This window comes from Carettochelys insculpta, chromosome 10 (genome assembly GCF_033958435.1).
Source record: "Carettochelys insculpta isolate YL-2023 chromosome 10, ASM3395843v1, whole genome shotgun sequence".
NCBI classification, from domain to species: Eukaryota; Metazoa; Chordata; order Testudines; family Carettochelyidae; genus Carettochelys; species Carettochelys insculpta.
Window position 1 is genome coordinate 36,434,977 of NC_134146.1, and position 12,558 is coordinate 36,447,534.

Sequence of the window (12,558 nt, forward strand, 5' to 3'; positions counted from 1 at the left end):
GTGCCAGGCCAAAACCCCCTTCTGACCCCCCAAAACTCCCCACACCCTGTCTCCTGCCATAGCGCAGAGCTCCCTCCCACATATCAGTCCCCTCCTATTTTCCTGAGCCCCTCCTCCCCAGGCACCACCCCAGAACCTGCACACCCCAGGCAGCACCTTCACCCTCCCCGTGCCTCTGCCCCAGCTTTGTGAAAACGAGGGTGGCTGTGGGTGCCAGATGAAAAGACGGGGGGTCGGCCCTCAGAGATGGAGCAAGCTGGGATGGGTCAAATGTGCTCAATTTGCTCCACTTAAAATGCTGCAGGCCTAGCAGTAGCACTTTCAAAGGTGCCCATGTTCTGGCCCCCACAGCAGCCAGGAGCTCCAGGCCCCTTTGCCAATTCTCCCCTTGCCTGCCACCCATCAGCGCACGTGGACACTCCTGACTTTCCAGGTCTGCTGGGTGGTTCTGTTCTGAATGTGTGGGCACTGTTGTATGCATCACCTTCCCCCAGGCTCCTCTTACAGGGAGTCTTTCCTCCTAGTTACCTTACTAGTGTAACTGCCACCTGGCAGACTCAAACCTGGGACCTCTGACACATAGTGCAAGAGCCTTTACAGTCTGAGCACAAAGCCATCTGGCAGTCAGCTAGGGCTGTAGAGAGGACTCATTCTTTCTCTCTGTCAGTGGGCTAAGTGTCACTACAAGGGACAGAGACCCACACCCAGGAAGTGTACGGCTTATATACTCCCACTAGCTGCAGAAGCTCAACCCAAGGCAGCGACCTGGTTGAAATTCCAGACAAGCCCCCACCTTTAATTACTGACAGTCAGACTCAATCTTGCAACCTCTAGAGCTCAGTGCACAAGCCTCTACAATGTGAGCTAAAACCCCTGGGTGTCAGTTAAGGCTACAAAGACTCTCTCAGTTAGTGGCCTAAGTGCCACTGTGTGGGACAGTGAACCACACCCTGCAGGTGTGTGTGCTCCACTGCCACTCGAACATACGTTTTTTGCTGCCTGATCTCAGTGTTGCACTCCCTGGTTTGCTTAAACTTGTAATTGATCTACTACTCAACAAGCTTGCTCAACAGCTCTATGGCCTCAAGTCTGATGCAAGCGTCAGTACATGAAATAAAGCATTTAAATCTGATTCTGGTCACTAATGACCCACTTGGTATTTGTCAAGCACCTTCCACTACCTGGAGAATACCCTGGAAATTCCAGACTCTGTTGTTGTTACCAATGCCCACTTGAGAGACAGAAGAGTCCTAACCCGTAAGAGACCAGGTGATAAATGAAATGAAATGGAATGACACGACAAAAACAAAAGTAGCATGAAAAAGATGCCTTCAATTTTGTAGTCCTTTATTTTTTAGCTGATCCTCCCATAATAATGTTCTGAAATGCATAACAGTTACATTGTACAAAGCATTTAAAGAAAGTACCTCAACTTGCTGATTATTTCAAAATGAGATTATAAACAAAAGGAAATAAATCTGGTCCCTACAGGGCAAAAAAAAACCAAACCAAACCAAACAAAAAAAATAACTGGATACAGTCTGTTATTTATTTATTTTCAATGTAACTTTGGAACACTTCATCTTACAAATAGGATTAACATGAACATAACATCACACAAGCTCGCAGACAACCAGCATAAAATATTGGGTACAGTTTTAATCAGAAGAATCATGCTTTCATAAAGAAATCATAACTGTTTATACAATTTAATCAATTTACTGTATTTAAAAAAACTAATTTGCATCTATTAGTTATTTAGTTTCATTAAAAGGAAAAAAATAAAATAGGAATGTGAGAAAATTTCGAACACTGTTTTGCACTCCAATATACACAGATCAGTTCACCTCACTTGTTTTGAAGTACATGGGTGCCTACATCATAAAGTAGTGGGGGGACTGGAGCAGTGCTGTTTATCACAGGAACAGTGCTATTTTAATCAACAAACAATTGTTTGCTAAGAAATAAATACATGGTACACACAACACACACAAAAAAAGAAATTAGAGGAAATAACACAACATGATTGTCTAACTTTAAAATGTCATTACAATGATTTGGCAAACATTGAACTAGTGGTACTGTTGATGAAATGGGCTTTTGACCGAAGTAGCTGAATGACAAATGTCTTTGAGTGGTGAACAGTCATAGTTTACAATATACACAAACCTCTTACGTATTGTTTCACAAAGTCTTTTCATCTTTTCTTCTTTCTTTTTCTTTTTCTTTTTTTTAATACAATGCAGGTAAAAAGAACAAATTGTGGAGAGGATGAAATATTCCCTGTGATTAGTCTCTAACATCAGTGATGGATAGTGCGCATACAATAGAACTACTTTCTTTCTTCGAAGGGGTAAAATGATAAAGCTTTAATGAAGACGATTTGTACATAAAAGCAACTGTTCGCAGTCCTGTGTAAAACTATCTTATACAAAAAGAAAACCAATTCAGTTTGTATTTTAAAGGAGTGCCCATGTATATCAATGCAGTCTTAATGCTTCTTTCCCCACCCCCTCAAGCTGAAAGACATTTTTCCCGGACCTGGTTTACATAATCCATTGAAACTTTTTTTTTAAAGTCGCATTGATCCTCCAGAAGTCAGCAGCTGCCTTTGCTGTGCAAAACAAAATATTGAGAATAAATAGTTTCTTTCTTTTTTTAAAATTATTCAGTTTAAGGTCACCAGACTTTAAATGAGTGACCCTGCAGATTTATAAGGCATTCTGCTCAGAAGTCTTTTAAACAGTCATATATGAAAGAGCCATGCTACTGGTTTGGACTTGGTCCCATTCTTGGTAAGGTTTCACAATGTCATACATGACTAATGGACTGGATAGCACTGGATTCTGCAGCAGCTCTTGCCATACTGTGCCACATGTTGGGAGAATTATGGGATGCTGGGTGGAGAGGGTCCTTGTCAGAGAGAGAGAGCATCATAGCATATGCCTGAATAAGGAAATAAGAAAGGGAGAAAAAAAAGTGGTAAACATCATAGAATGCACTGAATTGGCATTAAACCTACGTGGATGCAGCTGTGCTGCCAGCCACTATTTGATCCTTAGAGGGTACTTTGTATTAGTGGAGGACTTATTTATAAAACATCAGTTGGGTAAAACTCTGCCATCCTTCCCTTTGGATGTTGCTGGACCCACTCATAGCAATAATTTTTTACCCTCATCATCCAAGGCTGACAAAACACTTTAGAAACACTGTGTTAGGAAAACTGAAACATATTTTCCTTCAGATTCTATGCACAAACCCTGCTTGCTGTGTCACTTCTTGTGTGCTATTTAAGTTGTTGTTTGTTATCATTCTACTTTGTACTATCTTTATCATGTTATACCTAGTGGTGGACCTTTCCTTGTTATCAAGTTCTATTGTGATGCCATATGTATCCCATAATTATCTGGATGGTTTCCAGGCAAAAACACAATAAGAGCCCTTTTTTATTGTTTCCAAATACATATTCAAAAATGGGTTTGAAATATCAGCCTAGATGAATGCGGCTGAACAGAGAAAAGCCAGGGACATAGTGAACAATACGACTAGGAAGTAATGATACCTCTGCCAACAGACCCTGCCCTTGGGAAAGTTCACAAATTCTCTTGAGTGGTGCAGTCACACCAACTTGTGCAAATATATCTGGCCACCTCCTCCCAGATGACCTCTCAACTGTGTTGGAACATACCCATTGACTATAAGGGAGGAGTCCATCATGCGTGCACTAGTGTTTCTGAGAGCAGAATGCCTCTAATCACAGTGATGTAATCTCTGCATATGGCATATAGGAATACATGATTAGGCAGAAACATACTGTTTTTCAAAAAAAAAAAATATTCCTACCTATCATAGGTCTATTCCTTAGGTGATTATGTGAGCTCTGGTGATTACACCATCCAAGGATATGCCCCCACCCTTTAAAACAATCAGATATCTCATTTGCTAGGATTCTAACTCTGAAGTGGGAGAACAAAATTTTACTAAGGGTCAGGTGCATCAAACCTCTCTGCTGTGATTAAGATTAGCTCACCACACACCCACAGGTCCATCTTTTGGGCAGTAATAGGACTAATATGCTTACACTGAATTAAGAATGTACCTGGGTCTTGGATTTCCTGTACAGTGGCTGCTTTAGGTCCTCCGGCAGATGTGAAGCATTGAAAGCTGCCAGTTCAGCTTCATTGTATTGATTTTCCTCCATTTTCCTCATTTTGAGGCTATCCGTGAAGTGCCTTATGTGATCCAAAGCAGAGAGTCCAGTCTTGGTATATTCGTCCTCTTTAAACCTATAAAAAGGCAATGGAAGTTATGGGTTTTTTAACATCAATAAAATCCTCTGCATGCCTCCAAAAAGGCCTTCTCATAAGGACTCACCAATGTAAGGCTACTACACATTAATTCTGATATACTTAAGTTTGCTGTAAACTGCCTCATGTTTAACTTCACCAAAAATCTGTTGTGCCAAGTTAGACTGTAGGATCTTAGGGATGTGACTTTCTGTGATGCTATGTCTAAATTACAGGGATTTATTGACAGACATTTTTGTCAGAAGATATCTTCTGACAAAACTTCTCTTGACATGTCATGGCCAAACTGCCAAGTGGATCGCAAGGGCAATCTGCTCTCTCAACAGAATGGCTAACCGGAAGCACAACAGACAAACGGCCCCCGTGTCCCAGAAGCCCTGTCTGTCAACAGAGGGTCCCCCGGAATGTCCAGATTGGGTTTCTGTTGACAGATGGCTGCCAACAGAGGCTTTATGCCTTGTGGGAGAGGGATAAAACTGTCAACAAAAGCGATGCATTCTGTTAATTTACTGTCACCAGAACACCTTGGGAATCTGGACGCTCCCTGGGTTTTGACAAAGTACCAGTTTTGTTGATGAAACCTCTAGTGTGGACATAACCTGAGTTTGCACATTGCCTAGTGCTATGAAGCCCAGATTTCTGGGCCTCCAAGTACTACTGTAATATAAATAATAACTTCAGAAGACGTGTATACAGTCAGCTAGAGAGAAGGTGTTACTTCAAAGAAAAGTAAATAATTAAAGCGCCTGACTTCATGTACTGATTGTATCAATTAACTAATCATTTAAAAAGATCACATGCATATTATGCCTTCCGTCCAATTTTCACTTGACAATGCCTTACGCTTACAAATATACAGAAGTAATTTATTGATATACAAAAGTGCAGCCATTTTTCGTTTACTCAGAGCTTTCATTTAATAAGCTAAATTCTGGCTGGGTTACACTCAGTTGAATGCCAGAGCACTTATAGCCAGAAACAGCACTGGGCAGAAACTGGTTGTCTCTAATCTGGGCCTGCTGAAACATTCCACAAGACAATTTCATAAGTCCCAGGAAGCTAGTAGGTACCAGATGGCATATACCACATTTTCATATCTGTAACTACTCTGGCCTGACAATGGCCCATAGCTCCCTGTGCCAATTATTTCTGCTGTTAGGAGGAACAGATTGTCAAATGGGGGTTGAAGGTAGGGGCTGGTGTCAGCCAAATACAGGTGCAGACTAATGTTCCCTCTAATTTTTATCATCCAACTGCAGAATAAATTTTGTTATGTATGCCAAGGTATGCACAGAATGTGAACTACATACTGTTGGCTGTGCGTACTCTGCCAATCAGCTGGGCAGCACCTGAATCTCTTCTGGGTAGCCATCCAAGCACTCAGTTTACAGGAAACACTGGTGCAGACTGACATTGCTCTCGAATTAGCTCGCTAGGCTGTTTCCCACAGGTGAAGCTCTCTAATCCGGAACTCTGTCATCCAACAACATCCATAATTGAGCATGATTTTAGTTAGTTGGACAACCATTTATCATGGGTGTGGCAAGTTTCCCATGATCCCATAATGTTTGCTTCCAGCCACGAGTCCTGGCTCTTGGTATTCTGTGCTGTTATTGAGCTGTAATTTACCCTTAAATGTCTTCTAAGTGCCCAGTAAGCAGTGGAAGTGTTAGCCATGCTGCTAGAGAATGCAGACCTCCCATGGTCCAGCAAAGTCACTTGTTCAGCACCAGTCAGGTCCCAAGAGTGAGAACTAGGGAGTTGCAAACTACAGTGGTCCTTGGAACACTTGCAGTTTTTTTGTTGCTTGTGTGTTTTATTAATCTTATTTGACTGTACCATTTAAAATACTAGGAAGGAACTAACCTGCCAGGGGAAGCCTTGCAGTTCATTTCCAAAGTACTTGTTTCTTCATAGTCATCCTCAGGGCTACCTTCATGTATGTTACTTGTAACTGGTTCCTTGACTGACTTCCCTGCAATTTCACTTTCCTCCTCTTCCTCATCCATTATTACTTCATCTTCTACCTCTTCATCATCCAGCAAGTCTGAATTCTGACTTGCCGCCAATGCTTTCTCCTCCTTCAAGTGACTGCCATTCATTCTAAAAGAATATTTTTTAAAAAATCAGTCAATCACTGCATAATCAGGTTTATAAAACCATACCAAAGAGAACTGAAAAAGACCTCGCCTACCACCAATGCCAAACGGTCCATTCCGGCATGCTTTCTAGTATTTAGTAATATTTAGCTTTGAGTATCATGAAATTGTTGTGAATTCTGTTGTAAAAGCAATGAAATGTTATGACCCAAATGTTGTGGAGTTCCACGTCGAGTCTTGGGAGCCCATCCCTCAACATTTTATATGTAACTGTCAGGAGGTGTTCACTGATATTCTTTTTAATGTTTCCCATACTTCATTTAATTGCAGTACTCTTACTCATACCACCTAGCCTTGGCATAACCTGATGAATTTTAATGGAAGCTATATAGGCTGAGAATCTGAAAATTAGCCTTGAATTTTTTGGAAAGGCTAATAGAATCCCAGAATCATAGAACTGGAAGGACCTTTGGGAGGCCATCAAATCCAGTCTCCAGCACTCATGGCAGGACCAAGCACCATTTAAGTCATCCCTGGCAGGTGTTTGTCTAGCCTGCTCTTAAAAAATCTCCAACAATAAAGATTCCACAATCTCCCTAGGCAATTTATTCCAGTGCTTAACCACCCTGGCAAGTTTTTCCTACAGGCCAATCTAAACTTCCTCTGCTGCAATTTAAGCCCAGAGCTTCTTTTTCTACCATCAGGCGTTAAGGAGAATATTTTTTCTCCCTCCTCCTTGTAACAGCCATTCAGGTACTTGAAAGCAGTTACATTCCTCTCAATCTTTCTTTTTTTGAGACTAAACAAACCCAATTCTTTCAATCTTCCCTCATAGTTCATGTTTTCTAGACCTTTAATTTTTGTTGCTCTTCTCTGGACCTCCTCCAGTTTGTCCACATCTTTCCTGAAATGTGTCACCTAGAACTGGATACATACTCCAATTGAGGCCTAATTAGTGCAGAATAGAGCAGAAGAATTTTACCTACGTCTTGTTTACAACACTCTTGTTAATAACTTCCCAGAAGGATGTTTACTTTTTCTGCAACAGTTTCACACTGTTGATTCATATTTAGCTTATTGTCCACTATGACGCCTCAATCCCATTCAGTAGTACTCATTCCTAGGCAGTCATTTTCCATTTCGTATGTGTGAAACTGTTACCTCCTAAGTGAAGTGGCCTAAATGCCCTCAGATATTATGTTCCCAGTTTTGCAAAGTCCGAGGAATGTGCAATATTTTCTACAATAAATCATGCGCACAACTCCACCTATTTAGAAACTTACCTATATGACTGTACCCACAGATTATGTATGGCATCTGGCTGGTGGCAACCACAGGTACACATAATTGTGACTGCAATTTTGCACCTACATTGAAGTGTAAGTGTGAAATTATGTCTATAATTATTGGAGCCTGGATTGAAGTGTGCCAAAAAATAAGGGTCAATGGCAACAGTGAAAAGATCCTTAATTCTGAATATAGTAAACCCTCAAGTTACTCGGGGTTGCATTTCTGCAACCTCTGCATAACTTGAATTTTTGTGCAAGTCGAGGGGAGATGGGAACCAGGGTGCAGGCTTGTTCTCGGCTCCCCTGGGCTTGCAGGAGCTGGGAAACTGACCAGCCCAGCAGGACTGGTCTGTTTCCTGGCTCCCCACTGCTTGCTGCTTGTGGGACTTAGGAAACTGACCAGCTGGTCAGTTTCCCAGATCCCAGGAGTGGCGGGGAACTGGGAATCAGGCAGCAGCCTGGCTCATGGCTCCTCTCCACTTGCAAAGCTGGGAAATTGACCAGGGCAGCAGCCTTGGTCAGTTTCCTGGCTTCAGACAGTGGAGGGAAGCCTGGCTCCCACCTCCCTTCTGCTCCTTGGAGCCAGGAAACTAACCAGGGCTGCTGCCCTGCTCAGTTTCCTGGCTCTGCAAGCAGAGGAGAGCTGGGAGCCAGGCTGCTGCCTGGTTTCCAGCTCCCTGCCACTCTGGAGACCAGGAAACTGCTTCTGTCAGGGGTGGCAGCCTGACTTGCGGCTGTCGCCCTTGACAGCAACAGCTGCCACCCCAATGGCAAGAGTCAGGCTGCTGCTCCAATGGGTGCAGTTTCCCCGCTACTGTCAGGGATGGCAGCCTGACTTGTGGCTGGTGCCCCTGACAGGAGAGGTTTCCTGCTCTTGTCAAGGCAGCGGTCACATTACCCAAAACACAAGCAATTTGATTGCACGTATCTTGAGGGTTTACTGTATCTCATTCAATGTTTTAAGCAAGACATGCAACTTATACTGTTATTTAAATTAATATTTATAGCAACAAACATTTTGAAAATTGTTAGTGTCTTCAGACCAATCATTAAACTGTCTTGTGCTCTTGAAATGTTAGTTCTTTAAGGCATACTGCAACATATTCTATAAAGGGCACTATGTTTCTGTTAAGCTACAGATTTGTATTCTATACCATGTTTGATTAAGGGGTCTATCCTTTAGGATGCTGAGTAACTCTGGAGGTGCTGAGTGCCCTCAACTTTTACGGACTTAAACAGGAGCTAAAGGTGCACAGCTCTATCACAGACATGTATACATCAGTACATGCTGGCCACATATGCAGCTGGTGTAAACTGGCATAGCTCCATCGATGTCAGTCAACCTCTGCTGACTGCGTATCTGGCCCAGTGTTTTTATGTAAGAAGTAACACTGCACTGTTGCCTCATATATTATTTTAATTTCGTAAGTGGCCCTTTGCCTTCCAAGAGTACAGCTATAAAAATGGAAACTTTGTCAGAATTAGTTTGTGCACATATGGGACTTAAGCCATGCTGCATGAGACAGAACAGATTAACACAGGAAGATGCATCATGAAAACACATTAGCTATTGATTTGTTTGGTTTATTGTTATAATATCTTTAATTTCTTAACCTAAATCTTCAGCTCATCAGAGGCTGTCATGCCTGCTAGCTGCATTCCTCCAGGGTCATTGTGCCCTTGTATACGTGCAATGGGATTTAATTTCTCTGCTGTCTCTTGTTTTTCGAGGAAAATCATAATAGGGCTAACTCCTTTGATACCACACTGCGAATGATTCAGTAACTTTCCAAGTTCTGTATCATTGTCCCTACATAGTGACCTTTATGATACATAAAAATGTTGCTCCATTTGTGCCCGCCAGTGGGTCAACAGCCCCCATATCCCATCACCTGCATTAGAGTAGCTGTTATCAACCAATATCACTTATATGTGACCCCTTTTAAAAAACAGGAAGTGACCTATTTGCAACACAATGACAGAATCCTTGAGTTTGCACAGAGTCAAGAGACTTGAACTGCAAAGGAAGTAGTGGATAATTATTCAAATAGAGTCAAAGAGCAGATATTGTTAGTATCTTTCATCTAAGTATAATGTTGGCATGTTTCGGACAGATATAAGAAATTTTTAATACTGGATCCAGCTGTCAATTTGCTAGTTATGTTAAATTAAGACTGTTGGAAATGAAAGGAAAATGGACTAAAACCAAAGTAACGAAAGCCATATGATTAAGAAAACAGATTCACTAATTATGCTTTTAAATGCAGTAATTTGCCACGGATAAAACATCCATCAAAAAGAGTCTGAAGTGCTGAATTTAGAAAGGAAACACTATATGAGCCATCAACCTTTTCTCTTTACTGCCTTCCGGTTGAGACATGTTGAGACCAGATGTGCAAAAAACAAAACAAAACAAAAAAGAGAAACCCCAACAAGTCACTGCATGTCAAGATGGAATGAGATTTGAATATGCACCAATATGCACCAAATAATTTAATCAGTTGCCTTCCTGAATCTTTGTTTTACTTCTTCTATTTTTATTCCCTCATAAAGACAAATTAGAAACTGAAAAGGGGATGACAATATTCACACTCGGCAAATTTCTGACATTGATAATCTGATGCAAAATAACTGATAGAGGCAAAGCTGGAGCATTTATCCTACTTCACAGCATGTATGGTTCATATACATGCTCAGTATGCTAGCCTTCAAAATTAGAAGCACACAAGTTCTCTCATGACCTTTATGCTTCTCCATATTTTTTTAGTAGCTGAAAATTCTTAGAAGCGGTTATCTGTTCCTTATTTATAGTTAAGGATAATTTAGATTTATATACATGCTTAAATCATGCCCTGTCAGAATGAAATGCTCATATGGCTAGTATAGTGTGGATTACTTACTCCTCACAGTTTTTCAGTTGAACCTCTCTCATTTGGCACCCTCGGGACCTGATGGGTGCTGGATGAGATATTTGCCAGTTCCTGGGAGGTCAGTATTGTTTAGCAGATTACTAACCCTTCCACTACTTACTGGTCTCTTAGAAGACATTTAGGGGTAAATTACAGCTAAATAAAAGCATAGAACATTAAAAGCCAGAACTGGTGGTTGGAAACAAAATTTATGGGACCACAGAAAACTTGGCCATACCCAAGATAAGTGGTCATCCAGCTAACTAAAATCATGCTGGATTATGGATGTTGCTGGGTCAGAGAGTTCCAGATTAGAGAGGTTCAACATCTACTACTGAGTTCATGGTACTAAGCTACAAGTGCCAACTTTCTGACTGAACCAAATGGGATACTCTTGCCCAGGCTCTTCTCCAAGGCCCCCCATTCACTCCATCTCTCCTGCCTGTGGCACTCACTCTCCCCAACCCTCACTCACGTGTTAAATTCCACAGGGTTGAGAGGGCTGGGAAAGGTCCCTTTTCAACATGATATTAAGCCCTTTACGTGGCACTAAGTGTATATAGAACTGATCCATTAATAAAGACCTTGCATTTACACTGGGGAATTAAATTTAACTTCTTTAACTTTGTTAATTGCCCATTTACTACAATGTTCTTTCTAATTCTCTCCACACACATTAATGCTGGAGGGTCTGTGATTTTCAGCAAATTCAAAATGAGGGCAGTTTATAGTATGCTTAGGTGGACCTGAGAATAGGTGTTTGGTAGCTCAAATCACTCTGGTTCAACTCAGCCAACTTTCTTTTTACAGTGTACGTAACACACTCATCCCTCGCTCTACGAGCACAATTGGTTCCCATCTTTCTGCTTGTAGGCGAAAACCCGTAAGAGGGACACTAAATTTCTATTAAAATACAAGTAAAGGTCTCTGACTGGTGAAGGAGTGGCAGCAGGTGGTGCTGCTTTTGAAAGGTAAGAGAACCTTGGGTTTGGGAAGGGGGAGGGAGTTTAAAGGTTGGGGGCGGTTTGGGGCCAGGAGCGGAAGGGAGGATTAAAACCTGGTAGTGGGCAGGGTCCATGGGGCGGGTGGGTGGGTTAAGGGTGCTACCAGTTGGGGTGCGGCTGGGGGGAGGTGGGTGTCAGGCTGCAGTGGGTTAGGTCTACAGGGCCAGAGAGGAGTCAGGCTGCCATGGACCAGTCTGTGAGCTGTCAGTGGAGGGGTCAAGCTGCCGGGTCAGGTCTGCGGGGCCAGTGAGGGGTTAAGGCTGCTGGGGCTGAGGAGCCAGCAGTGGTCAGGCTGCTGGGCCAGTCTGTGTGGCCAGTGGGGGGTTAAGGCTGCCAGGGGTGTGGGGCTGGCAGTGGTGAGGCTGCTGGGCCAGTCTGCGGGCCAGCAGGGGGGTCAGACTGCCGTGGGTTGGGGCCAGGGGGCCAGCAGGGGGGTTAAGGCTGCCAGAGCCAGTCTGCGGGGCTGGCGGGGGCGGGGGTCAGGCTGCCATGGGTTGGGCCGGGGGGCAGGCGAGGGGGCATCAGAGTACAGCAGGTTGGAGCTGCAGGGTGTGTGGTAAAGCTCGTAATAATGGGGGGAGTTCACTCATCAAGTGAACTAAAGCAGGTATATGTGTCCCTTGTTTAAGCAAGTACCCGTAAGTAAAGTACTCATTTAACAAGAGATGAGTGTATTCAAAATAGCAGCCATGGGAAAATTAATTGGGCAAGTTACAGAGTCATCTTCAGGAGCTGTCTGACTACAGTCACATCTTACCTTTCTTCTGAATTTCTTGGGGACTGGTTGTTGTGGTTGCTGTTGCCAATGAAATTCCGAATTTCTGTGAAATATGAATCCTCTTTGTCATCCAGAATTGCCCCTGTGCTTTCAAGCTCTGAGTGAGGTGAAGATGTTGCAGTACCTTCAGGAAGGAAAAATGTGGAAAGAGTTGGTCATTTGCATTTTACAT

At 42.7% G+C, this 12,558-nt stretch overlaps 1 protein-coding gene across 9 annotated transcripts in view; it reads right to left on the reverse strand.

The window, feature by feature from the left end:
• Nucleotides 1–1,332: 1,332 nt before the first annotated feature.
• MECOM (MDS1 and EVI1 complex locus) overlaps nt 1,333–12,558 on the reverse strand; it is a 500,218-nt gene continuing 488,992 nt past the window's right edge. For all 9 annotated transcript variants that reach the window (XM_075003786.1, XM_075003785.1, XM_075003784.1 and 6 more), the window contains 4 exons: nt 12,366–12,510; nt 6,174–6,410; nt 4,100–4,286; nt 1,333–2,946 (listed from right to left, as the gene is read on the reverse strand). In XM_075003786.1, the coding sequence (XP_074859887.1) occupies nt 2,812–2,946; nt 4,100–4,286; nt 6,174–6,410; nt 12,366–12,510 (704 nt within the window). In that variant the 3' untranslated portion in view covers nt 1,333–2,811. The remainder of the gene's footprint in view (nt 2,947–4,099; nt 4,287–6,173; nt 6,411–12,365; nt 12,511–12,558) is intronic.